Raw genomic sequence first — 27,590 nt, 5'->3', positions numbered from 1 at the left:
GTAGTCTTTATATAACGCGAAGGTGCCGGTGCTGCTGCTCCTTCCATCTGCTTGCTCTCTTTGCCTTTCTCCCCACCTCGTCCAACTCCGCCCTATCTGTTGGCTCTGCGTCGAGAGATGGCATTCGAGAAGATCAAGGTCGCCAACCCTATCGTCGAGATGGACGGTGAGAATTTTGAATTCCATATCTCCATTTCCTCTAACCACCCGTTTCCCTCTTGTTTTTGCAACTTCAACAGATCCGATCTGTTCCTGGCTTGTTATATTATTTTGAATGATTTTTTCGTGTTGGATCTTTGGTATTTGATCATGATAGTCGTGTCTATCGACTCCAATCTATTGTTGTTTGTTCTTCGCTGTTTTTTTCATGGATTGATAAAGTCCTGTGGGGTTTGATGCAACTTTGTACCTTTTATTGTGTGGATCTACTAAAAATTCTCTCGGCACACTTTTTTTCCTTCTCCTTATGTATTATCTCTGTCGCTTGGCAGTTGGCAGTGATTTAAACCCATCGTTTGTTTTCTTAGATTTTCTGTAATTGGTTACTTGGAACCATAGAGGGAAAATAACACTAAGTTTGATCCGTGTTTTCCCATGTGCTCTCATGTTGCTTTTAAGGGTTGGTTTAGTTAGTGAATCAGCGTGCAGCTTTTGGATCAAGTGGAAAGAAGAGTACGTTTGATCAACTCTTTCAACCGTGCTCATGTTATTTTAACGGTTAGTTTGCGCAGGAATGTTTAGGTCAAATTTCCCGGTTAAAAATTCACAGGTCCAGTAAAATTGGAGTCTTCATGAAACAGGAGAATAGATACATATGGTTTCAGATGAAAATTGTATCGCTATCTAGAGTAAAAGCAAATTTGCAAATAAATAACTAAATGAATAAAACAAGGGCTGCCAATTATACCTGGCTTGTTAGTGAATGCTTCAGTGACAACAATAATTTCTGGAGCACTTCCACTCTGTGCCATATAACGTTTATTGTTCCTTGATCCTAACCTCAGAACGGCCAATGAAACTTTAAAACAGCTACCTGAAAGTTTTCTGAGCTGAATTTTCAGATAGAGGCACTGATATTTTCTCTCTTGTGTGTGTGTGTGTGTGTCTAATTTTCTGTAATACTTAGCTATTGGGCTGACTGCCAAGAGATAGGATAGTGTTTTAAATTGTGAGAAAAAGGTTATAGTGATGTTTACTCATAGTTATACTTCAGTCATGCTGTTTCCAGTTCCATATTGTTATAGTTAACATAGTCTCAGCTAAGGTTCAAAATCTCGAACTGTGTTAAAGTTTCGGTCTTTGACTGGAACGATACTATTTCGGTATCGTGCTGATATTTCGATACACGGTGAGATAATGAATTGGAGTTGAAGAAGGAAGGAGATGAAATATAGAAAGGAGACGCAGCATGATTTTAAATATATCATGGACACCATACATCATATTGTCGACACAAACAATATATTTCCAGTCAAAGATTGAAATTACAACACAATTTGAAATTTTGAACCTTGATGCCGAGTGGTATCGAGTTTCAGTGATTTACCAAAACGATACATTTCAACCATTTTACCTGGCACAGTATGAGATTTTGAAACCATGGTCTCAGCAATGCTCTTATGAATTAGTCAAATCAACATAAATAAGAGATATTAAGTTGCACCTGATTTTATTTTATTTTTTTATAGCTAACTGATACACGTGGACAACACTTTTACTATAAATAGTATTCCAAACTCCACGCCCTTATAAACCTTGTCCTTCTATCTTATTAACTAGGAATACTTGCTATGTAAATTCTAACTATGTGTATTGCTGCCAATAAGTGATTGACAAAGAAATTTCATTTAGCACATCGAATTCTTCTTTAGAAATTCCACTTGAAATCTGCATGCACATTAAAGTGTGCAGGTCTCATTGGCATCTCTAGATGGTTTATCATTTCTAGTGAAGGTTAGAGCAAGCGAGCATTTACTGTAACGATTATGTCCATGTAACATTCTGTTGAGTGATAGCAATTTGCTAGTTTCAGTACCTTATGTAAGTTTTCCCGTTCTGTCCCTTGCTTCTTTGTCCTTAGTGCCTTGCAGATGCAGCTCCTTAAATTGGCAATTATTTTTTCTGCAACCTTTGTAATTGCATTTCCATACTTTGTTCTAATCAGCATAATTGTCCATTTGCTACATAAAGTGTATCATTTTTGAAATATTATTCCTATTTTACTCATGTTGCATATTCAACTACCATCCTCCAAATGGAAATCATTAGTAACTCATGATCAGTAAACTTGTACTTGATTTTCTTCTTATGAAACATCTAAAACATTAATAATTTCATGATGTCCTTTGTTGGTTTGTTAAGGATTTTGCTTGTTATTTTAATTCACAAACCCATTTTGAGACGGGTATGGGGATCAGAGAAAATTCCATGTAGCATACTTCTATGAAATCCAAATGACCTAGTTTCTTTCTATATATATTTTATTTTATTGTTTTAAATGCACGAAGGTGTGGAGTTTTCAGTTTTGTGCATAAAGCATACTTGATTGAACAAGCAATATGTGGCCCAAACACTTGTCTCAACCACCAAGTTAGCACTGTTTGATAAATGATATTAGTACTAGTGACAACCTAACATAGAGCTCATAGACAGTACAAGGTCCATGTGGCTGAGCATAAATAATCATGCAGGTGTCTTATACACATTTGAGGACTTTTGCAATGATTTAGATATACCAAGTTAGCAAACCAACCAAAGTATCATGCAAATATGTCGCACATCCTTTTGGAGATCAAGAAATATTCTCTAGCGAAATCGGTTACTACAGGCAAGTCCTTGATTGCCAGTTGAAACCCTTTTCCTCTCTTAGTCAAATGTTCAGTTACTGAGTTGCCTTCCTTATGTATGTACATTCTCCTCTAAATCTTGTATCTCTCTGATGACTCTTTTGTGCACAATAAAGGCAGTTATTTTCACTGATCAACTTTGAATCAACTCTCTAGAAATGTTTCACTTGGTAAAACTTTGCTATAGAATGTCATTGCAATTTGGTTTATGATGGTTTCTTTATCCAAACCTCTTACTTTATGGCAGGGGACGAAATGACCCGAGTCTTTTGGAAATCAATTAAAGAAAAGGTGATAGATAATTTGCTTGTCTATTACAGTTATGTTTTTTTCTTAATATCCTTGTAGATCACTTTGTTAGAGAGCTCATAATGCAAAAGATAAGAATCTTCTAATATTGTAATATGTGGATTTCATTCTGCAGCTCATTTTTCCATTCTTGGATCTGGATATCAAGTATTTTGATTTGGGCTTACCTCACCGTGATGCCACAGATGATAAAGTCACAATAGAGAGTGCAGAAGCCACTCTTAAGTATGCCTCAAACTCTCTTGTTTTACTCTCTTTCTACTAGTTTAAGTATGTTTAATTCAAGTTGATTTAGTAATTTTTTTAGTATTTGGATATGTTTCGAGTGGCTGCATTTGTGACAGCTAAAAATGGATCAATCGAAGTAGAAACTGAAGCAAACTGTGCTAGGCCTACAAACCCTTGATGACCCAGATAAACTGAATTGATGTTTTTTATTGTTGTTTTGTTATCACAACTTTTCCTGGTGGACAGGTACATGTAAGTAGTATAGCAATACTGTTTATTATGCCTTTATTTCTAGTGGCTATTAGGATAATCCATTAGTAGTTTACACCAGATCCATTTCCATAGTACATTTTGCAGGGAGTCATGAAATGAGCTTGTCCAGTTAAGAAATTTTTGCAGCTCTACCACCAAATTTCCACATTTCATTGTTTAAGATCATCACTTAGAGGATGAATATTAATTGAGGGTCAAACATGGTACTGCTGTAGGCCAGATGGTTGGAATCATTAATTATGCACTTATTGGGATTGAGAGCTGTTGATACATATGGCCATCAATCAATGTGATTCTAGGGGAAGGGGCAACAGTACTTCTGGTGGTTCAGGAAGCTCTAAGACTGTGCAGTTCTAGCAGGAACAGCCAGTAATTGACATGTTCACTGAAATATTTGTTGACATTGGACAAGAGTTAGCAGGACGGAAGTAAAAGATATTGCACAAAGACAATCATGATAGTAGTGACTAATGAACTTTTATACAGGGCATGCTTGCTTAGGGTTCAGAAAGTTTGCTAGTAGTTCAATACCAAACTGTATTATGTAAATCTACTCACATAGTTCATGTAACCTTTATTCAAAACTTTATTTGACATTGGCATGTTAATTGGAAGAAGTATCAACCAAGTGATCAGGAAGGCAAATTAAAAATATGGTACAAAGACATAATCATGACAGTAGTTACTAGTGAGCTTTTATATGAGACATGCTTGACTAGTAGTTCCATACCCAACTATATTATCTAGATCTACTTACATAGTTCATGTATAATGATTCTTAATTTTGGTCTGCTGTATTTTTTGTGATAAGAATAGTACAACCTTTATTCAAAACCTTATTCAGTTGAATCTGAAATTATTCTGAACTAGGTACAACAACAGTCTGTACCTGCATTTTTATACTGCCTGAACTTGAGCCTGATATGTATTTGCTATTTGAATTTGTCCAAATCTGTCTCAGGTTTTTATTTCTTTCACCTAGATCCTACAAAAATATGATATATAGTTACCAAACCTTCTGATTCCAGACATAAATGTATATGAGGCTACCTGCAAAGACTTGTTTATGCAATGTCACTATCTAAACCTGACCCAAACCCAAATTAGATTATGTATTAAGCTGTGCAGTTCTATGAGGAATGAGACCATAATTTACAGGATAAATAATAGGTTGTTGAAGCACACTGATTGGAAGCCTAAAAAGGGCAACATGAAGACAAGCAATGCTTTAAATATTAAAAATAGTTATATTTATCTAAAATATTTATCACGAGCAAAATAATTGTTTAGGTTAAAAGTTAGCTTAGGATTTAAGTCAATTTGGTTTAGTTTAAATTAATTTAAAATAAGATTTATTAATTATATAGGTGGACTGTGTATGTCATATATATGGTACCTTTCAGAATCTGCATAAGTGGCTGCATACACGGCTCAAGCAAGGGCTTTTTGATAACTTAGAAGATAAGCTAAAAAGACTGCACACAGATGACTCGAGGCAATAGTTAGCTCTTGTCTGAGGGTGTGCTTTCTTAAGGTTTAGTAATTTGCTAATATTTCAATACCAATCAACATTATGCAGACCTACTCAATTAGTGGATCAAGAATGATATGTAGTTCCAGGTTGCTGGATTTTATTGTGATCAAAATAGTATAACCTTTGTTTGCAATTCTACTTCTTAGAATCTGAATTTGTTAACTTTAGGAATGACTTGACTTAGTAAACCAGTTTTCTGAAACTTAGTTTTGGTAGACATGACGCTAAGATATTGGCTGTTGCTTATTTGTGAATTGCTTGTTAAGCAATATTCCAATGTGTTTTGAATTGTTAATTGATAGTATGGTGTCTTGATCTCTTCTAAAGCTATTTTGATGTGGTTGCAGATACAATGTAGCAATCAAATGTGCAACTATTACTCCAGGTAAATAAAGCTGCATGGATCTGATGCATCGTGGATTACAATAGAATCTGTGATCATTAAATTTGAGTAAGTTTTAATATTTACAGATGAAGCTCGGGTTAAGGAGTTCAACCTGAAATCAATGTGGAAAAGCCCTAATGGGACAATCAGGAATATTTTGAATGGTTAGACTGCTTGAGTGATTCATGTATCTAAGCCCTGATAAAAGAGTAAGGTTAACTGATATGTTTTTTTTTTTGCAGGGACTGTATTTAGAGAGCCAATTATTTGCAAAAACATTCCGCGGCTTGTTCCAGGTACTTAAAGATGACTTCATGCTCAATGCACGGTCTGTTATCACAATTTGTTTTGCATTCTTAGGGTGGACAAAGCCAATATGCATCGGAAGGCATGCCTTTGGCGATCAATACCGGGCGACCGATGCAGTACTTAAAGGACCTGGCAAGCTCAAATTAGTTTTTGGTATGCTTTTCCATTCATGTTCATAACCAACATATGTTGTCAACTTACTTTATTTATCATCTAATAAATGTTTGTCACTATATTTCTTTCAGAAGGAAAAGAAGAGAAAGTCGAACTTGAGGTGTTCAACTTCACTGGAGCAGGTGGAGTTGCCTTATCGATGTACAATACGGATGAGGTAATCACCTAACATTGCCATTTATGATATCAGCTTGCAATAACAATTGTACTTATTATTTGTCTTTGTTTATATAGTCAATTCGCTCCTTTGCTGAAGCTTCCATGGCTACTGCTTATCAAAAGAAATGGCCACTTTATCTCAGCACTAAGAATACAATTTTGAAGAAATATGATGGAAGGCATGTAGTGTGTTTTCTAATTTATTATGCTTTGCAATTTGTTCTTAAAGATTTTATATTAAAATTGATGGATTTTGTTATATGTCTCATCTAATAGGTTCAAAGATATATTCCAAGAGGTTTATGAAACTGAATGGAAATCCAAGTTTGAGGCTGCAGGAATTTGGTTAGCTTTTCTGAACTGCTTAATCATGTTTAATCTATTCAAACTTCCTTTACTATCTCATTGCATGTTGCTTTGATAGGTATGAACACCGTCTTATTGATGACATGGTTGCATATGCACTCAAGAGCGAAGGTGGCTATGTATGGGCTTGCAAAAACTATGATGGAGATGTGCAGAGCGATTTCCTAGCTCAAGGTTTGAATTATACTGATTACTCTTTTCCATTACTCAATTGTGTTAAGCTTTGACATTTTTATTAAATAGTTTATTTGAGCCAAATTTTTAATTATATAATAATCCTTTTTGTCCAGGTTTTGGGTCTCTTGGTTTGATGACATCAGTGCTGGTATGTGCGTGTGTAGCTACTATCATCTAGTGTGTTTCCAGTTGGAAAATAAATTCATTGATCAGTTTTAAATTAGTCAAAATTTTGATCATTCTATTTTGTTTGATTTAACATCTTGGATCTGACTCATGGACCGGAGATAAGTGTAATAATTTTGAAAGTAACACTTACGCTCCTTTACAGTAAAGTGAAACTGACTTAAGTGGCATGTTCTTTGTCCTAGAGAACCTATTTTTGCTTAAGGCCTAAATTCCCTAGGAACAATAGATAAGAAAGCCAAGCCATGTGTGGATCAAATATTATTGCCTTTGATTAATGGTGAGGTTTAGAGTATTCATGTTGACCTGCAAGACAATGATCCAAAAAAAATTCATGCATTTTAGGTGTGCCCAGATGGGAAGACCATTGAAGCTGAAGCTGCACATGGAACAGTAACACGCCATTACCGTGTTCATCAGAAAGGTGGTGAAACTAGTACAAACAGTATAGCCTCCATCTTTGCCTGGTCAAGAGGGCTTGCTCACAGGTATGGATTTTTTTTCCCCATCATTATGATTGATTATTAATATCATAAGACAATCGTCAACCATAAACTTCTTCTTCAAGAGCTTTTTATCCTTGTTGATAATAATGTAGCTATATTGTGCTGTGTTTCTTCCAATTATTTAAGATTGGCTAATTTAAAATGAGTAATCAGATCCATATAATACGTAATGGGATTTATTCTAACAAACTATGCCTTGACAATCTTTTGCTTCTGTTCAAGTGTAGTTTATATTTACATATGATGAAAACTCTTCTGATGATTTGTCAGGGCAAAGTTAGATGACAATGCGAGATTGTTTGATTTCGCTGAGAAGTTGGAATCTGCTTGTGTCGGAACTGTTGAATCTGGGAAGATGACCAAAGATCTGGCGCTTCTCATTCACGGATCCAGGTAGTCTTAACCTCTAACATCTATAACTGTTCTAGCCACAGTTATTTTCATGTTTTCTAATCAAAGTGCCTCTTTGCTCAGTGTCACTAGAGCCCATTATCTGAACACTGAAGAGTTTATCGATGCGGTCGCATCTGAGCTGAGAGCTAGGCTTTCTGCATAAACCCCTCCGTGCCCAGCCCAATCATTTGCAGGTTCCTGAAGCTGGTAACTGGGGAAGGTTTGTGACTTGCTTTACAATTTTTCCATTCACCATTGCTTCTTCATAGTCTGTGGATTATTTATGAAACTTATATCCCCGAATTGGTTTTCATTGTTTAGAAGTATGCCTTTCTTAGTGGCACTGGAATTTGTGGTTTCCATGATGTGATGCTTTACTCATCCATATTTTGACTTTAATAATCCAATTAAAATGCGAATATTTATATTTTTATGGTAGTAGGCGTACAGTCATACGAATGATTATTGCTTCAGTTCAATCAAATCATAATGGGCCCGTTAAAAAGTGATAATATACATAATTTTAATAATAATCGAAATAAGATCACTCGTTTTAAAAATTAATTATCCTTGATTTAAGCTATTTGGGATCAACAAGGAGAAGGATAATTTTGATTTTTATTTGGGATGGGGTGAGTTGAGGAGAAGGGGATAGAATGATAAATTTTACTCTTGCTGGTTCATAAATCATTATAATTTTTTACTTTTTAGAAGGTAAGGAAGGAGAGAATTTAAAAATATTTTATTTTAATTTTATTTATATTTTAAAATATTAATTTTTAAATTAATTCATCTGGTATCTCGTCTTTGTATCATCATTTTTCACACAACATATGTCGTTATTGTTCAATGTCCAACTATTCACATTCTACGATATCGATATCGATTTTTATTGTAAATCTCTTTGAGGACAAGATTTAAGAGAAGATGATGTTAATCTTCTTCTATAAAGACGATACTTATTCAAAGAGTATAATAAAATTTTATAATTTTAATTTTTTATCCTCCTTTATATAGGTTGACTTTTTTAGGAAGAAAAATATTACTATAATTTTATATATTTAATTTTCATTTCCTTTCTTTTCTCTAAAATAAAAATTTTCATCTTTACTGAAAAACATAAATATTTTATTTCTTCTTCATTCTTTCTCAATTAATAAATCTTTTCTCATCCCATCCAAATAAAAGATTAGAAGAAATTTAAAACACAGCAGTTTGATCCCTTATTGAAACATACTTAGGTGTTTAATTTGAAGGAGTAAATTATGTCGAGGGATCTATGATAGAAATACCTAATTCAGGATTCAAACAACTCTACAATGGTAGAAAAAAATTACGAAGATCGACCTGTCAATATGGCACTGCCGTACTTCGGATTTACCAAAACTTATCAAAGTGAAGTTGATTTTTTTCATTTCAAGAAACATCCAATCTATTAAAACTGAAATTATCGACCAAGGGCGGCGCCAAGTTTATGCTCCTTTTGAAAGAACCAGGATTTATCGACCAACAGATCACCCATGTTGATGCGCCCCAGAAGCTAACAAGTGCAATGCCCATGAAGATATTCACTTGTCTCATGCATTGTCACCCAAAAAATAAAACACAAACTATTTCAAGCATTTTTTCCTCTAAATTGTTGAAAAGGGGAACAAATACGGTGGCAAAAGTAGAATGGAAAATAACACATAATTGCAAGAAAATCATGAACTACCTGATAAGATAGTTTACCATCAGAAATATTTATTACACCATGATGTATTCAACTTCCAAACTGATCAGCCCACAAGCATACTTGTTCCATGAAGCATACATGATCTTGAAAACAAGTCTATATACACAAACCAAGCTGGGTGATATCTTGTTCCTTGATAGGTTGTATATGACATGCAAATTCTCGACATTTAAATAGAATCTCAACCTCAAACCGCAGCGGGTTGACACCAGTAGCCCAACATTTCAAGTCTCAGGTTCAGGAAACGGGCAACCGGCACCTCCGACTGTTCGAGGATTCTCTGAACAATATGCTAAGTGGGGATCAAAAGGCCTACACATGGTTAAGTTAGAAAAAACACTTAAACAGAAAATGCTAGTGTGTACATGAACCGTGCAATGCGGCCAAGATAATTCAACCTGTCATTCTGAAACTACAAATCATAAATCTTTCTGTACAAATATAAGCAGAAGAAACTGCCAAAAAGAAGTCCCATCTCAAAAAATTGCCGGTTTGTTGAGGTTAGCATCCTTATCCAACTACAAGAGTCAGAAATAAGACCAGTTTCATGGGGGATACAAGCATACAACTTATATGGAGTGATCACCTTTTTTTAGGCAAATTCACGGGAAAAACTTGGGAAGCAATTCGTTCACACATTCACAAAGCTTTGATATATCTGCAACCATCAAGGCGAATGGTATCATAATAATGCTTTCTGAATGACTCTTCAATCAAAACAAGAGGCAAATATTAAGACATTCTAATATTTTCTAAGAGTGAAGGTCTTGCAGGTTCAGATACTCATGAGCACAGTAATCTTTGCCAACCGAGATACACCTGTCCTTTTTACTAGTTTATGGTTATTAACATGTAAATTTATAAAGACTTTAGTAGCATAGCATATTTTCTGGGGCTGAAAAGATGGAAGAGAAGCGGAAAAGGCAGAAAGAGAAAGAGATCCACAATCGCAACTGAATGGAAAACTATAGGGAGCATAAGTAATAATTTCCCAAACTAAAACATTAGTTTGCTAGGTGCATAGCCATGGAACTACCAAAGATGAAACAGAAGACAAACATATCAAAAAGAGTTATTATACTCTAATTAAAAAGCATGTGCAAGATAGATCAGAAGAATAGACCAGAGAAAATGAATATGTAAAATAGGATGGTGGCGAATGTGGCCCAAACAAAATCACAGAAAAATGGAGAAGATCATGCAAGAAAGCTAACAACAATAGAGCACAAGATAAAACAAAAATGCAAAATAGGATGGTAGTGAATGTAAAAGAAACCGTAAATATGATGATGAGATGTAGCTCCAACTAGATCATGGTATTATGATTGTTATACAATCAGCCAACAAGCAAACAAAATACCTTCCGTATAAGCTATTTATCTCTCTTCTGGATCAATGTGGTGCATCTGATTCATATGACGAGGAGCTTCCACTGTCAGAGTCTGCAATTAACAGAATAAGTTCACAAATGTACACAAAAAAACAAAATATAATTCAATTTTCTGTCTCCATAGACATACAGTATAATAAAATATACAATAGCTACATACAACATGCATTCTCAATTGGAAAACAAAAAAAACATATATCCCTAATTTTGTAATCTGACTGTGTTGTATCAAAGTATTACCACTATCTGAGCTTGAATCACTGCTAGATCCACTGGAACTACTTGATGCAATTGCATCATTGCCATTGTTCACTCCTGCAACAACTAGATGAGCACCAACATCCTCCTGGTCTTGCATTGCTAAAACAATAAGCAAGTTAATCAACACAGGATGAGAAAAAAAACAAATTACTATCAGCATAATTAATAAATGAATTTTATACCTTCGTCAGTTTGCTGTGCTGATGAAGCAACTGGATCAGGACCCTGTCATAAATGATAAACATATAACTAGGATTACTACAAAGAATATATATCTTCAAATCAAGAGCAAACTCTTACCTCTCCATTCATTCTTTCATGGCTGAGGTGCTCTGCCCCAGCCCTAGCCAGCATTGCTAACTCTGCCTTCCTTTTGTGCTTACTTAATGTCTTCTTATAATTTGACACAAATCTATCAAGTTCCCAGAGCGTATCTGTGTCCACACTATCAATATCCACTTCAATCTCATCATCATGTTGACTCAAAGCAAAGTTCCTCTTCTTGATAATTTCCACAACCAAATCCAACTTTTCAGGCGGCAGACTCTCCAAGTGACGACTTAAAGTTTGCTTCTCCTTCAATGTCATCTCCCTCTTGTACAAGTCTTTAGCCTTTGGTTTCTTCAAAGCAATAGGCCGGACAAATTGGTGATGCTGATTTTGTTCTTTTCGCAAATCAACAACAATTGGATGCACAATGGAGTCTGACCTTTCAATAGTTCCCCTTAAAGGAGGAGCCCTTTTCTTATTGACTGAATATAAGTGGTGCAATCGATCTGTAAACTCAGTCTCAATCACAAGCCACCGTTCCTCAAAGATGTTGGACAGCTCCTGTGCCATGAAATGAACATCCTGGCCATCAGGATTATACGTCATTGCATTCCTGAAAGTAAGTCTGACATCTTCAGCAAATTCCTCTGGAGTTTCATAGAAATTATCAGCAAGGCGAGATTTTACAGTGCCAAGGTCCATCGGGTGCTTAATGATCAAGAAATAATCATAGAGACCAAGACCCTCAACGTCTACTGGTTTATTAAACACCCATCCAAACTTGTGCTTCATGAGCTTCTCCAGCAATGCCCGACAGCTCTTGAAAGCACTAGCATATACTTTCTTATCAGGTGATATCTTATAATCTGATTCTGTAAAATTCTTCTTGGTTTTGCCGGTCTTGGACTTCTTTAGAGATGGTGGAAGAGGAATCTTATCCTTACCCAAGATGAAATCTGAACTATGAAAATATTGGTTGGCCTTAGGAGTTCTCTTCTCCTTCTGTAAGGGAAATTCACTGATGCTATTCCTTGTACCAGCACCATGTGGCACTATGATGCTGAGCCGGGGACGAACAGGGAGAAGAGCAGGACTGTTTGGAAGAGCATCAAAGACAACAGGTGCTCTCTTAATTGCCACAGGTGTTGTCGGATGGTTCACCGAAAGTTGAGAACGGGCACCAGCACCACCTGCGGCGGGGACAGAAAATATCTCATCCACCAGCATCGAGTTAGCTATGCTATTCTTTCCACTGACATTGGGAGGCACTGGGATGTCAAAATGGGAATGTGCTGCGGGAGGGTCCATCGAAACAGCTTCAACAAGGGCTGGTGCTCTCTTTCCTGACATAGTAGTATTCCCATGATTAGCTGAGAATTGAGAAGGAGCTCCACCGTCACCATCCACATGCACAGCAAAGAGCTCAATCTGACGGGCCTCAAGCCTCTTGAAAAGATCCCTCACCTGAGCCAGATCAGCGAGTAGCTTCTGCCGGATCTTCAGTAACTCCAGGTGCGATGGTTCGTCTCTCCGGTTCTCCAACGAGCCATTTTCGTGAGGGGTGGAGGCCTTGAAGTCAAGCACGGTCGTCCCCTCTGGGCATGGACCATTGAGGCTGAAGGGCTCGTTATCCGACACGGGGTGGAGGCCGACCAGAGGCTGATGTCCAGAAGGAGACTCCGCCGCCGGAGGCTGATGGAGGGAGGATTGAAGGTCGTCCTTGGTCTTTGTCGCCGCTAGGGTTTCACGAGATGACGGCTGAGGGTTTTCATCTAAGGTTCCGACGGGTGAGGGCTGAGGGTTCTCAGCTAGGGTTTCTCTGGATGACGGCTGCGGATCCTGGACCGCGCTTGGAGTGTTCTTCTTGGCACGGTTCCTCCGCGTATATACCTTGCAGTCGGCCCACCGGCGACTCTCACCGACGCCGTCGTCCGGGGTAGCGGCGGGAAGGGGGCCGGAATCCATGCATCAAACGGAGTAGGGGGATGCCGGCGGCCCGATCGGGCCTTGCAGACGTTCGGGATGGAAAACCCGATCGAAAGGAGGAAGCGACGACCGGAAACGGTGAAAACCCTAACCCTAAAATCGCGAAATCGCGCGTACGCTTTCTCGTTCTTCGTGGAGCAATAAGAGGATCACAGAAGGGGGCGAGGATTGGGTGTTCAAGGTCGGTTTAAATCTCCTGCCAATCAGAATATTGCGCGTCGCATCTAGTACTTGGGTTGAACAAAACTCGCGGGGCCCGAAAAAGGAATCCAATCGCAAGTCGGGTAACGACAGCGTACGACAAACATGCGGAACTGGAATTGGCATTGTGTTGGGGAAGATGACGTGGGAAGGCTTGTTTGTGACGTTACCGTGGCCGCGTGGCCTGCGTGGAACGTTGTGCTTGTGAAAGCAAACGATGGGTGCTGACCGTCGTTAGACAGGCGTCCACGTATCTCCTTGTAAGCTGGCGTAGGACTTTTTTTATAATATTTTATGTGAATATTCTTTTAGAATCTAAATAAACAAACTTAATTCCTAATAAAATAAAATTATTAATTTTCATAAATAAAATTCATAACTAATTCATATGGTGACCACGGTCTGTAGATCAAATAGTAACACACAACTAAGAGAAATCCTAATGATATTGTGAAATGTCCCTATGAACATAATCCAGCAGATAATCATGTCCTTGGGACATAATTTAGTTGATTACGATGAAGTAGATTTATTGAAATGGATAAAAAATCGAATCTTGATAAAGTCGAGACAATATCCTCCCTCGTCGTAATCAATTGCAACTTCTCGATTTACCTCTTCATAGATGATCATGAAACTAACTGTGTAAAATTGTAGGAATGACATATTCTACTTTTTGCTAAAAAATAGATAATCGGATCCTCCTCCATCATGATCAATTATAATTTTTTTTATTTATCTTTTCATAAATAATTGTGAAACATATATGATGATGAATTACAATTTGTTGATTTACACTTGAGATGATTTCTTTAGGAAGATTGATTATCATATCAGAATCTTTGGAAAAAATAATTTTTAAATAAATTAAATTTCTTTCGGACATCATTATAATTTATTCTTTATAAATCATTAAAAGGCGTCCGATGTTAACGTCTTCATCAAATGACAGAGTGAGATATTCAATTTTGTTATTATATTTATTAATTACCTTTTTTAAAAATATATAAAATTATAGTTTTCTTAGGTTTTTGCTTACGCACATAAAAAAAATATAATTTTACCCCAAAATATTGTGAAAAGACAATTGTGCCCCCAAGGGGTGTAGATAACATTCTCGCTCAAAAATATCGGAAGCCTATCAGCAAAACAAGGGTTTAGAAAACCCTGGTCTGTTCTTCTTCCTCGTTTCTTCTTCAAAATCTATCAACAGATCGAGACCTCACCGCCAAATCGTTCGTCGTCAACTTCATGGAGCCAAGATCGCTCCTTTCTCCACGGAGAACAGTTCCTCCCTACTCCTTCCCCCTCCTAATTTCCTCCTCATCCTCGACGAGATCGTCCCGCCTCCCTTCCCCAGGAAAGCCGCCTTCTTTGGTACTAATCTCGCCGAGGGATCGACCAATCCGCTAAATCTGTCATCTTGCCGGCGTTCCTTCACCATCGCCGCCGCCGTCAAGTGGCGGAAGGAGGCACCTTTCGACAACGTGATCGAGCGAGAGAAGAGGCTGAAGTTGGTGCTCAAGATCCGCAACATCCTCGTGAACCAGCCGAACCGCATCATGAGCCTCAAACAGCTCGGACGTTTCCGCCGAGACCTCGGCCTCACGCGGAAGCGCCGCTTCATCGCGCTCCTGCGCCGCTTCCCGGCCGTGTTCGAGATCGTGGAGGAGGGTGTTTACTCCCTCCGCTTCCGGCTGACCCCGGAGGCTGAGAGGATTTATCTGGAGGAGCTGCGAGCCCGGCAAGAGATGGAGCAGCTGCACGTCGTCAAGCTGCGCAAGCTACTGATGATGGCGCTCGACCGGAGGATCCTCCTTGAGAAGATCGCCCATCTGCGCCACGACCTTGGGCTCCCGGCCGAGTTCAGGGACACCATCTGCCACCGCTACCCACAGTACTTCCGGGTCGTACCCACTGACCGCGGCCCTGCACTCGAGCTCACACATTGGGATCCTGAGCTTGCCGTCTCTGCTGCCGAGGCTGCAGAAGAGGAGAACAGAATACGTGAGGCCGAGGAGCAGAATTTGATCATCGAGAGGGCTCCCAAATTCAAACGAGTAAAGCTTCCCAGAGGCTTGAATCTATCCAAGGGAGAGATGCGGAAGTTGAACCAATTCAAGCAGATACCTTACATATCTCCTTACTCTGATTTCTCTGAATTGAGGTCCGGCACCCCTATGAAGGAGAAGCATGCCTGCGCAGTTGTCCATGAGATTCTGAGTTTCACACTGGAAAAGAAGACTTTGGTTGATCACCTCACCCACTTCAGGGAGGAGTTCAGGTTCTCACAGCAGCTTAGGGGAATGCTTATCAGGCATCCTGATATGTTCTATGTCTCCCTTAAGGGGACAAGGGATTCTGTTTTCCTTCGTGAAGCTTATCGTGACTCACAGTTGATTGAGAAGGATAGGATGTTGATTCTCAAGGAAAAATTGCGCGCACTTGTTGCAGTCTCACGGTTCGCCGGGAGGGGTCTTCGCAAGTTAGACGAAACTAGCCAAGGTGATGAAACACCTGGAGGAAGGCAAAGTGGAATTGATGAAGAATGGTCTGATGTTGATGGTCTTGTGCCTGTCGGGTTTGATGGTGATTTTGACGATGAAGATGACGACGATGATGATTCCGGAGAGGATGACTGGAGTGATGAAGAGGATGAATCACCTCCGGATTTTGATGACAGTGAGGATCTGAACTTTGACAGGGAGAAGTTGCAACTAGTTAATGGCTCAAGAAAGCCTAAAGGTCAAGTTCTTGTTCCCACATTTCCAGATGGCAGTGAAAGAGAAAGATGGTAATTGAAATTATTTTGGTTTCTCATTGACTATTTATGATAATGCTGAGGTTTAGTCGCCGATATGATAGTTCAATCTACCTGCATATGGATTCAATCTTGATGAAAATTTCATGCATCCTTGTTGTGAGTGGAGAAATGAATTTGAATACGCAGTCAACTTCTATTACATCATATATTTTTCACTATACAGCAAGGTAATAGTTTTTAGTATCTTTACCTTTACTAATTTGTGGATGCTTCACACAGTCATGGTGCTTTTTATCCCTTCTAATGCATATTGATCTACTTATGCATATGGTTTTGATAGTATTTCATTCTACTTTATCTGATTATCGCTCGTTAATACTATTGCGATAGGTTTTATCAAGAAATCATTCTTGTTTATAGAACCTTCATATAAATTGTGACTGTAAGATTTGTAACTACTGCTCATTTAGTAGGTCTTAGCAAAATTTACCATATATTTTGTTGCGGAACAAACACAACTGTCTTGAGTGGCACTGCCCAAATACTGCAGAACCATTCTAGACCTGTCGGTCGGCAAGTAGACTGCACCATACAGTCTCGAATAAGAACCAAAACATTGATTCCGGTTTCGTCGTCTTTGCCAAATTATCTTCATCCACATTGTTGCAACTTAACACCTTTGTTTTTTGTTATGACTTTCATTACTTGTATCTACTTTGCTGGGATTTGGGTTGTCATTGAACTTTGGCTTGGTTCTGTAGTTTTTGATAGATCTTCATCTAGGTTCCTATGAATTGAATCTAACTCGACTAGCAAATGCGGCGACATAATCTGTTACTGAATGGTAGTTATGGCAAAATTTTCCGAACATGTTTGGATTGCTTCTTGACATTTTACTTCCCACATGGTAGGAATATTGTAGTTCCCATGGGCTTAATAGAATGCCATGGCTCTGTTTGTCAAGTGTAATGGTTAGAACCAAGGTGAAACCCTTCTTCCCCTAAGATACGGTGAATAATAGGTGATAGGTGCTCAATCCTTCAATCTATTGTAGACATTATTATCAACTAAAGGAAGACAAAACACTACGGCTACTTAGAACAAATGTAGTGCATCTACTTTAATTTTAAGTCCCTTATCAAGTATTTTTGTTGCGATAAACAGGGGCATATGGTAACGGAATATAGGTTCAGAATCTCCAAAAAAGAATTAAACAATGTTTGATGAACCTAAAAGTAGACAAAGCAAAAGATGGACGTTTGATCTAATTGAAATTTCATCCAATACTGAATAAAAATGTCTAAAAGAGCTTCAATTAACAACAAACCATGTCTCATTTTGAGAATTCGAGTCAAAAGTTAAGATCTGCCGAAACATTGTACAAATTTTGAAATATCATCCTAATTTATCTTTTCGAAATTGTGTTAGCATATCAGAGATAACTGAAAGCCATAAACATGTCATAACTCTTCTTTTCAATCACGTTTACTAGAATGGGAACCTATGGAACCTCTTGTCGTTAGGGTTCTTAATGCAATGTGGCACCTTTTCTGTTCGTGCCCAATGGAAAACTTACAACAGCTATAAGCAATAGCGTAGCTAAGATTTTAACTGTCCTGAGTTTCAATTATTAGGCTACATTAGGCTCTAAACTACACTGAGTTAGATTGACTGGGTTGCACTGTAAAATAATGTATTAGCTCTAATTGCAACTGCATTATAAAATAATATATTGATTTCAATTGCTGAGCTATATTAGACTGGAGCCTGATACAGTCCAACCCTAACTACATCATTGTCTATAAGCTTTTCACTGTTATGATCAACTCAGGACATAACAGCGAATATTGATATAAGAATATTATCTTTTATTTTAAATCAATTATATTCAGTTAAATTTAGAGACCATGTCTTTATATTTTAATGATTTTTTATCTTCTCCAAAATTTCTTTTTGAAATTTCACCTCTAAAACATCCCTTATGCTCAACTTTTTGTATACTGAAGACATTCATTTAAAAGTACAAAGCTATAAAATCTTAGTGAGCCATAATGTTTAGTAAACTAATAAACCCACCTACCTTAACCATGATTGCACCCCTCTAATTAGTCAAAAGAGCCTTCATTTAAGAGACAAAACTATATATATATCCATTCATAATAATAAAAGTGGCATAATATATTTTATTATCATTAATATTATTATTGTTACGACGGGGCCTCCACCATTTTAACACTCATTATTATTATTATCTTTATTTTCTTAAATAAAAAGCAAAATTATTATTATTTTCATTAAAGGAAAAGCAATTAAATGATGAGGTTGAGGCGTGCTACGAACTCTACCAAATTCATTTAAAACCGGAGGTGGTGGTTACGGACTTGGTGGGCCCCACGGGTTGCCGAACCCGACCAGCAGATTCTGTTGTTGCTATCTTATTAATTTTTAGTGAAAATAAAATAAAATAAAATAGTTAGGTTCTAACGCCATTTTATACTAAAATAATTACATCGCCTCTCTATTTAATTTTATCATTGTTTTTTTCTGTATGACAACGCCACATTTTAATATGAAGTGCCCATTTCTCAGAGACGGATGCTCTAATAATTCGAGTATTAGATAAATCTAAAAGTTCATTCTACTAAAAGAAAATATTTTATAATATATCATAATTGAGATTTAAATTGTGGATATTTGAATATCCTATTAAGCGTCTTACCGCTACACCTTTCCCATTGGACTCTCTTACTATTCCTATTGTTATTTTAACACTTCTCAATTCATGTTGATCCTTAAGGATTTGATATAAACTTTCGATCATAAAATTATAATAAATGAATACATAAACATCCATAATTACCAGTTGAATGTATAAGCCAAATACAATCTTATGTAAAAAAGATGAAGTCCACCACCCAACGATTTCACACGGTTATTCATGCGATATGCCGATATATCAACTATAAACTGCTGGTGCATTTATATCGACAATCTATGCAACTAAATGCTTACAAATATGCCGATATAAATAGTAATATAATATTAATTTTACGCCCTTTTTGGTGCCAAATATTAATTAATTAATTATTGTCAGTTATCTACTATTTTTCCCATCTGAATTATTCCTGGTTTTTTTAAGTAAAATAATTAATGCCAAAAAAAACGAGGAGACAGGAGACAGGGAAATCAGGGGAAAAGACGCGCGTCTTTGTGGCTGCACGACTTGAGAATCGTGAAGTGGTGGAGCAGCTGCCGTTAACGACTACCAGTGGCAGTTACTACTTACCCGCGACTTTGTTTGGCTTTTTCATTTTAGTCCTCTAAGTTTCGTGTATTTACAGTTTGTGAATGTAATAGGGTTGAACGAGCGTTGCCTGCCCGAGCGCAATGGATGGTGACTAAATCGGAAATAAGGTGAAATGTATGGGGCAAGGAGTAAAATTTGTATCTGCATAAAAGCGGAAAGGGATGCCAATGTCAGGGCGTAGAGAAAACGTTCAAGAACCAGTTCCTCTTCTTCTTCTTCTTCTTCTTCTTCTTCTTCTTGGAGTGTTCGCATCTTCGTCGAATCCCTCGTGATCCAATCAGGTATGCTTATTGTTGCCGTCTTCGGTGTTGCTTCTCGGATTCGTCTTTCGATTTGATCGGTGATGTTCTCAATGATTCTGTGCTCGTTCCTCGGTCCGATCGGTATACCAAAAGTCGGAAGCATCACGAGCGAGATTTGGTTGCCCTAGTTTGATCTGTGAATTGATCTTCTTTTGTTCTGAAAAATCGTCTAGTATTTGATTCTTCTGACAAAGTTCTGTTTTTCGTGAAGGAAAAGTTTAAAGATGGAGTTTTTTTTTTTTTTTCTTATCGCTCGCCCTGAGATCTATGAGTTCTTCCCGATCGATTTTGTTTATCAAGTTTGATTTTTTTAGGGTTTCCAGTGGAGCAGAGAAGAGGTGGGCGGAGATGGAGCAATTCCGGAAGGTGGGAGAGGTGATCGGCAGTCTCAAGGCTCTGATGGTGTTCCAGGACGAGATACAGGTCAACCGCCGGCAGTGCCGGTTGCTGGTCGACGCCTTCGACCTCACGTTCGAGAGCGTCGCCGAGGAGCTCCGGACACACTTCCGCTTCGAGGAGAAGCCAGCGGCCAAGTGGCGAACTCTGGAGCACCCCCTCAAGGAGCTCCACCGCGTGTTGTGCGAGGGTGAGCAGTACGTTCGGCTGTGCCTGGAGCCCGGCGACTGGTGGAGCAAAGCCATCTCGCGCCACCGCAACACCGACTGCGTCGAGTTCCACCTCCACAACCTGCTCTGGTGCGTCCCCGTAGTGCTCGAGGCCATCGAGAACGCCGCGGAGAGCGCCGACCACGACGACCTCCACAAGAAGAAGCTCATCTTCTCCAAAAAGTACGAGAGGGAGTGGATGGATCCCAAGCTCTTCCAGCAGAAGCTGGGGAAGTCATACTTGACCTCGCAAGATTTCTGCAGCAGACTGGACTCCGCTTGGAAAGAGGACTCATGGATCCTTTCAGAAACCATAGCCGAGAGGAGGCTTTCCACCACGAACCCACTCACAAAACAGCAGAACAAGCTCGCCGAGCTCCTGGTTGGTCCCAGAGGCCACCTGCACCCCAGCTCAGTCCTGGTTGGTTCGCTTGACTACCAAGTCCGGCGAAGATTCGAGGCCGGGAGCAACCACAAGGAGGTGCAGTGGATGGGCGAGAGCTATGTGGTGAAGCATGTTATCCATGATGTTGAGGCACTCATGAATGAGATCTCCATCCTGTCATCAGTCGCCCACCCAAATGTGATGCAGTACCTCTACTCATTCGCCGACGAAGAAAGGCGAGAGTGCTTCATGATGATGGAGCTCATGAACAAGGATCTCTCCAGTCACATAAGGGAGACATCTTCCTCAAGGAGAAAGGTTCCCTTTCCTCTGCTGGTGGCAGTGGATACAATGCTTCAGATTGCGAGAGGAATGGAGTACCTCCACTCGAAGAAGATCTACCATGGTAACTTGAATCCTCTCAACATCTTGGTGAAAGCGAGGAACCCTTCCTCAGACGGATTTCTGCATGTGAAAATCACTGGTTTTGGGCTCTCACCAGCCAAGAAATCCAAGGCCATGGCAAATCCATGCATCTGGCATTCGCCGGAGGTTCTAACCGAGCAGCAGTCCGGCAATGGCTCGAATTTGACAGATAAGGCCGATGTCTATAGCTTTGGGATGATATGCTTCGAGCTTTTGACAGGAAAAATTCCCTTTGAGGACAACCACCTTCGAGGTGATAAGATGAGCAAGAACATCAGGGCTGGTGAGAGGCCATTGTTTCCATCTCAATGCCCAAAGTATCTCACAAACTTGACAAGGAGATGTTGGCACCCTGATCCAGCACAACGACCCAGCTTCGCTTTGATATGTAGAGTGCTCCGCTACATCAAACGATTCTTGGTTATGAATCCAGATCAAAGCCTTCCAGACATGCCCACACCTCCTGTGGATTATTTTGACATCGACAGTAGCCTTTGTAAACTAGTCTCAAACTGGGCAAGGAGAGACGATCCCCGGGTCTGGGAAGTTCCTTTTCAGATGTATGCTTATCGAGTTCTAGAAAGGGAGAAGACTGGTGCCAACATGAAGGACCGGGCATCTGAATCCGGAAGCGAGGGGGCATCCATTTGTGGAGATGAGAATGCATTCAATGGAATTCTAGATGACACACTCTCAAACTCCAGTGATTCAGTCAAATTGTCCCTAGAGAACACCCCAGATAGGAACAAGAAAGCACCAACAAAATTACTCAATGGAAAAGCAAATATGCAACCATTAGGTAACGCATACACTCTATTTCCTCCTCCTATGTGCTATTGTTTCAATGCATGCTAATTCATGATAACACAAAACAAAAACATGGAATCTTAACATTAACTCTTCCCTGATGTCGTATTAAGCACTGTTGTTCTTTCCCTCAGGTCAGAACCAAAAAACAGGAGTTGTCCTATCGCCGCGAGGATCATGTGGTCAAAGCATAAAGAGGAATTCAGAAAGACAACTCCAACCAGTAGTGATGAGCTCAGGAAGGCGGCGGACACCCCCAGATCATCCCTCTGAACCAGAATTAGTATGAGACTTAAACACTGTTATAATCAAGAATTGTTTTTTAGTACTGCATAGCCACAGTTCTATCTTGCAGTCTTAGCTTCTTAGTTCAAAAAATTGCAGATGCTGAGGTTGCTAATAGGTTATATACATGGAGCATGGACCTTAGCTGAGTGTTTTGGTTGAAAAATTCTCTGTTCAAATGAGATCTTTGACACAATGCCTGTTCCAACTGATAATAGAGAATTCTGAAACACTTTTCAGCTACTTTGTTTACAGTACGACATTTGTGGTAGTCATCAGCTATTGGGAAGAAACAAGTTCCCAAATTGAAATTTTATTGCTGTTTAATCTCTTACCTCTCTAGTTCATGTCCTTGCAACCAAGGTATGTGTGCAGATCTATAACTAACCCTGGCTGCTCTATTGCAAAAAAACTAGTTAGGAATAAGGTTAGGATTATAGTAGATAACTACGGAATGCACCAGTTCTCTCTAACAGAATATATATCTAGGAAGCTTATTCAAAGAGATGTTCACATAAACTACATTCGTAATATTATGTATTCATAAAAACACTTCCTCTAAGCATATTAGATTCATTAAAAATGCATTCATTAGACTCATTCCTCATAGCTTCAATTCGACTTGAACACAATCAAAGCAATAACTCTCACATAGCAATTCCTTGTGTTAGCATCATTGCTGAGATTGAGACTCATTTCAGTTTGTAAGATGACTAATCTAACCAAAAAAACTGTTTGTTAATTTAATAAATATAAGAACAAAGTCCCAATTCAACCATGCACCAATTGTCAGAATTATCAGAACAAACTCCCAGAAAAGAAAAGTATTATATCATAAATATGCAAATTCATATATGCACAAAAGATTCATCAATAACTAGGGATCATGATGGTAGATGATCCAACCGAAAATGCACAGGATGTCTGAGAAGTTTCTTAGTTGATGGACAGAAATACAGAAACAGATCTCTACAAACAATGTTTTAGAAGTTTCTTAGTTAAGGTCCACAAATATCTACTTCAGTTACATATCTACATCCCTGTGAAAAGATACTACAGATACATGTAAATTACTGATAAAAGTTCTGAGTGGCTTTCAAAGTTTTCATGAGGCAAGAGACATCGACCTACTTGAGACCTTTAATGGCGTGGTGATGCAGGAATAATAGAAGCAATTTCAGTTTTTTTTATTAATTTTTCTGAATTAAAGATTTAGAGATTTTTGTCTTTTGTAGGGGTTAGGGTTTGAGTCTATTTAAATACTTTTTAATTATTTTTGGGATAGTTTTTTATCAAAAAGAATTTGCGGTTGCGTCGTTTCTTCCTAAATGTCGAGTTTGATTGTCTATCTACCGGTATTCGTATGCGAATCAACGGAATCGATATTTATCCACTGCATCAGTTGATATCAGAGCCAAATTAATCTTGTGGAATCATGCCTCCAAGAAGATAGCAATGAGACGATTACACTTTTGATCATAAGATAGAGCAGTAGTTTTGAGAGATGATCAACGAATAGTGTAACATATTTGTGGATCAGGTAACAGAGAGGATGTCATCATTATTGGAGAATCAGGATTGAGGAAGTTCGGTCCAATGCAAAAACAACTATCTGATAAATTCAAATGAGGAAGAGAACGTTTTTTATTAAGAAAAAAGAATTTTTATTCATAAGGAAAATATAGACAATAAGGTCGAACTAGTCGGTAATTCAATTTATAACGAAAATAAAGCATTAGAGGAACAACAGTCATTGACGAATAAATCATTCTTGGTGGAAGAGGAGCAAAAGGGATATCTATTTCCTGTAGGGTTGTCTCGTCTTCAAACCGTTTCAAGAAGGTAATAAGCAATCTATGCTTACAGTTCCCAAACAAAAGAAGCGGATGCATATTATCAGATGGTCGGTGGGAAACTTCAACTTCATCTAAATATTTTGTTCATAATGCTTTTGGTAGCCAAGATGAATCAGAGGAAGATGATAATATGGAAAATGATGCTAAACTTGATGTTGTCTATGTGCTTGAACATAAAACAAATTATGTGTTCCATATGGTGGATGGGGTTGTTCATGTTTATACTAATAAAGTTTTAAAAGAAAGATTTTTCCTTGTCGCTATGCTACAACCTTTTTTACGGATTTGCACCATATCCTTCGAGTCTTGCAGTTGGAAATATCAAAACATTATGTCATCAACATTTAGACCTTTTGCACTATATCAAAGTGAGTGGAACCAACTTGCAAATTGGATCAAGAGAAAGCACAAAAAGGATATCAGCTAATTAACGAGGATTTTCAAAGTTCAGTAGCTGTTAGTATATTTTAGCGAGTTGATGTCAGATGATCTTCCTCCTAAGTTACCATCTGACACTACTCTGAATTCAAGAATGAATTCTTTTCAACCAAGGGAAAATGATGCGGGAATAATAGAAGATTTAGGAGTATTTTTGTCTTTTGTAGGGGTTAGGGTTTGAGTTTATTTAAACACTTATTTAATTATTTTTGAGATAATTTTTAATCAATAAGAATTTACAACCTTACTGTTTCTTCTCGAACATCAAATTTAGTTGTCTATATCCTAGTATTCTATCGAATCAACAACATTTAAAAGATCGCTTTTGATATTCATGCGCGAATCAACGAAATTGTTAGTTATATCACATGACCTATATATACAATGAAATATGAGTTCAAATTTCTGCAATTTATCAAAAGGTGAAATATTCTGACTAGATATAACATCAAAACAATTTTTAGGCATGAGCAAATTAATTAGATGCCTAGGACCTATAGTTTAAAATAAACGAAACTATTAAGACTAAAGTATCATAGTCAAAATTTCAAATCATATCATCGATCGGACAACTTAAACACAAAAATTAAGGAGGAAACATATTTTTTTGGAATTGATAGACTTCAACTATTTAAGTCTCTGCACACTCGATACATGTATAAAAAATATTTTAAAAAAACTTCTAATAAAGATTATATTGTCAACGTATTAAAGTAAGATGTTATAATCCAACCACGAGGATTAGTCATTTTCTTAATTGACTTCCTTAAACTTCAAAAGAACTTAACTAAAATAAAATTGTAATATGACTTAATGAACAAGAACCAATTATCAATATAATTATAAATTAAAACAAACTTTTAAATTACGTGTGGATCCACGGCGGCAATAGTGACCAGTGCCGGTTCAAGGTATAGGCCATTATGCCTGTATGGTTATGCATTAAATTGATGCACTGCTAATGCCTACATACATAAGAAGTTGCTGCATGCATGAAAATTAATGTATGACTGAATTGATGCATAATTCTAAAAATAATATCTTAATAAAGTCTTATTTACGTTTAATAATATCTCAAGAAAGATTAAATAATCTAGCAACTTTATCAATTAAAAAAATTTTATTAACAACATTAAATATAAAATTTTAATTAATAATTTTGTATCAAAAGGTTAGAAAATTAAATTGTATATAAAAATATAATTTTAAATTAATAGCTAGAAAATTAAATTTTATATATAAATTATTTTTTAATTAATATTTTATTTAAAAAATATTTTAAATTCATTGTTGTCGGTTCCAAGTCTGAATAAGAAAGGATGAAGAAAAATTTTATATTTTAAAAAAATATATTAAAAATCTAAAAAAAATTTAGTCTTGACTTTCATAAACCTTTGTGACGGCTCTGATAGTGACGTCATAGCCATTTCGTTGAACACGTCATTCCGTCTGAAAAGGGATTCATAGGTCAGAGGCTTATGCCATTCGACGGATAGAATTAATAGGAAAGGACAAAAATTAGTATGAAGAGGATCTTATTATATTCCATACGAAATTTATTTTTTGTTACTTTTATAACCGTTGAATTTTTAAAAATGATTGGATTGGAACAGATTCTGTGAATGTCAAAGTCGTCTATTGGTCAACTGGAATCCGTACAATTGTTGCTGTCACTTAACATGCGTGTGCAGGAGGCTGACGGCTAGAACTTTGTTGACCGCGATAAACGACGAAAAGCGAGTCAAAAAAAAAATTGAAATTAACACTTGTTGACTATTATTAAACTAATATGTGTGTTGTGGGGTATGTCACTTGCTCTAGTGCCTTTTGATAGTCTCCTATTATGCCAAGAGATTTCACATTATATCATTTGTTCTCATTCTTATTTATTATATTTATTTTTATTAAATAATCAATTATCATTCTTGTATTTATCGTATATTCATTCTATTTTCATATTCATCAAAAGATTAAAAAAAATTTATTAATAAATTTTTTCATTCCATCTAATTATCAATTATTTCTCACTTGATAACTAACTTTTAATGTTGATCTGATGTTGATTTTGAAAATCAACTCACATCCCCACAATGATATTATTTGAAATATCAACGCAGGTTAATAGTGTATTAATAACAAAGAGAGAGAGGATGAGTCAGCAGTGCTTGCCCATGTGGCAATGGCAGCCACATGAACGCGTTCAATAGTTTGAACGTGTTCATGTGGGCAGTGGGGCCCACATACAATTTTTTTTTTATTTATTATTAATAGTGGTGTTATAACATATTAGCATTGTGGATGCTCTTAGAGCATCCTCAATGTATCCTCATTATAACATCTTCCACCTCATTAAAAAGTATAGGGTCCACTGTCACATACTCATTATAAAACATATCTCTTTCACCTACATTCTTTTTAACATTAACACTCATTATTTATGGTCTAACTGTCCACGTACCTTTTTCATCCAAAATTTTGAACTAACCGTTAAAAAATAACCATTAAAAAATTAATCATTTTATTTAATTTTTAATTTTAAAATTTATAATTTTTTAATAAAAATTAAAACTAACAGTTAATAGTCGTTAAAATTAATCATTTAATAAATAAAATTTTAAAAAAATTGCATGTGGGGTGAGTCGGTGAGGGGCTGGCCCACTCCACTGCCACATGAATACGTTCAAGACAACTCGTTCAGGTGGACGGGTGCTATAACACCCCTTCACA

The 27,590-nt window shown here is 37.4% G+C and overlaps 4 protein-coding genes across 6 annotated transcripts; 3 read left to right on the top strand and 1 right to left on the bottom strand.

The window, feature by feature from the left end:
* The first annotated feature begins 55 nt into the window (after nucleotides 1–55).
* Nucleotides 56–8,258, top strand: LOC141848414 (isocitrate dehydrogenase [NADP]-like). The gene is made up of 15 exons (XM_074736442.1): nucleotides 56–166; nucleotides 3,094–3,137; nucleotides 3,271–3,380; nucleotides 5,538–5,575; nucleotides 5,662–5,739; nucleotides 5,818–5,871; nucleotides 5,936–6,037; nucleotides 6,130–6,215; nucleotides 6,293–6,396; nucleotides 6,494–6,562; nucleotides 6,642–6,757; nucleotides 6,874–6,908; nucleotides 7,292–7,434; nucleotides 7,723–7,845; nucleotides 7,927–8,258. Exons 1-15 carry the CDS (start codon nucleotides 118–120, stop codon nucleotides 8,006–8,008), a joined length of 1,233 nt encoding a protein of 410 aa, XP_074592543.1. The 5' UTR covers nucleotides 56–117; the 3' UTR covers nucleotides 8,009–8,258.
* Nucleotides 8,259–9,505: 1,247 nt separating this feature from the next.
* Nucleotides 9,506–13,629, bottom strand: LOC141811671 (uncharacterized). Of its 3 annotated transcripts, XR_012600187.1 has the most exons (6): nucleotides 11,532–13,629; nucleotides 11,414–11,456; nucleotides 11,211–11,330; nucleotides 10,941–11,022; nucleotides 10,167–10,238; nucleotides 9,507–9,892 (listed from the first exon to the last, which is right to left on the bottom strand). XR_012600187.1 is itself a non-coding variant. In XM_074699701.1 (5 exons), exons 1-4 carry the CDS (start codon nucleotides 13,464–13,466, stop codon nucleotides 10,973–10,975), a joined length of 2,148 nt encoding a protein of 715 aa, XP_074555802.1. In that variant the 5' UTR covers nucleotides 13,467–13,629; the 3' UTR covers nucleotides 9,506–9,892; nucleotides 10,941–10,972. The 3 variants fall into 3 exon arrangements, 2 of the variants coding, with proteins under 2 accessions (XP_074555802.1, XP_074555801.1); XM_074699701.1 differs by lacking the exon at nucleotides 10,167–10,238 and having other exon boundaries at nucleotides 9,506–9,892; XM_074699700.1 differs by having other exon boundaries at nucleotides 9,512–10,238.
* A 1,219-nt stretch (nucleotides 13,630–14,848) lies between these two features.
* LOC141848261 (protein WHAT'S THIS FACTOR 1, chloroplastic) lies at nucleotides 14,849–16,672 on the top strand. Its single transcript, XM_074736314.1, is given in 2 exon segments — nucleotides 14,849–15,036; nucleotides 15,039–16,672. Coding segments are annotated over 2 exon segments (1,545 nt in total). The 5' UTR covers nucleotides 14,849–14,939; the 3' UTR covers nucleotides 16,487–16,672.
* Nucleotides 16,673–19,963: 3,291 nt separating this feature from the next.
* LOC141811752 (uncharacterized) lies at nucleotides 19,964–22,769 on the top strand. Its single transcript, XM_074699804.1, has 3 exons — nucleotides 19,964–20,040; nucleotides 20,376–22,276; nucleotides 22,419–22,769. Exons 2-3 carry the CDS (start codon nucleotides 20,410–20,412, stop codon nucleotides 22,571–22,573), a joined length of 2,022 nt encoding a protein of 673 aa, XP_074555905.1. The 5' UTR covers nucleotides 19,964–20,040; nucleotides 20,376–20,409; the 3' UTR covers nucleotides 22,574–22,769.
* The last annotated feature ends 4,821 nt before the right edge of the window (nucleotides 22,770–27,590 follow it).

The sequence above is a fragment of the Curcuma longa genome, chromosome 17 (genome assembly GCF_044706935.1).
Source record: "Curcuma longa cultivar G26 ecotype Majalengka, Jawa Barat chromosome 17, ITB_CL_G26_1.1, whole genome shotgun sequence".
Taxonomy (NCBI): Eukaryota; Viridiplantae; Streptophyta; class Magnoliopsida; order Zingiberales; family Zingiberaceae; genus Curcuma; species Curcuma longa.
This window is presented reverse-complemented; position numbering and strand designations above follow the sequence as displayed.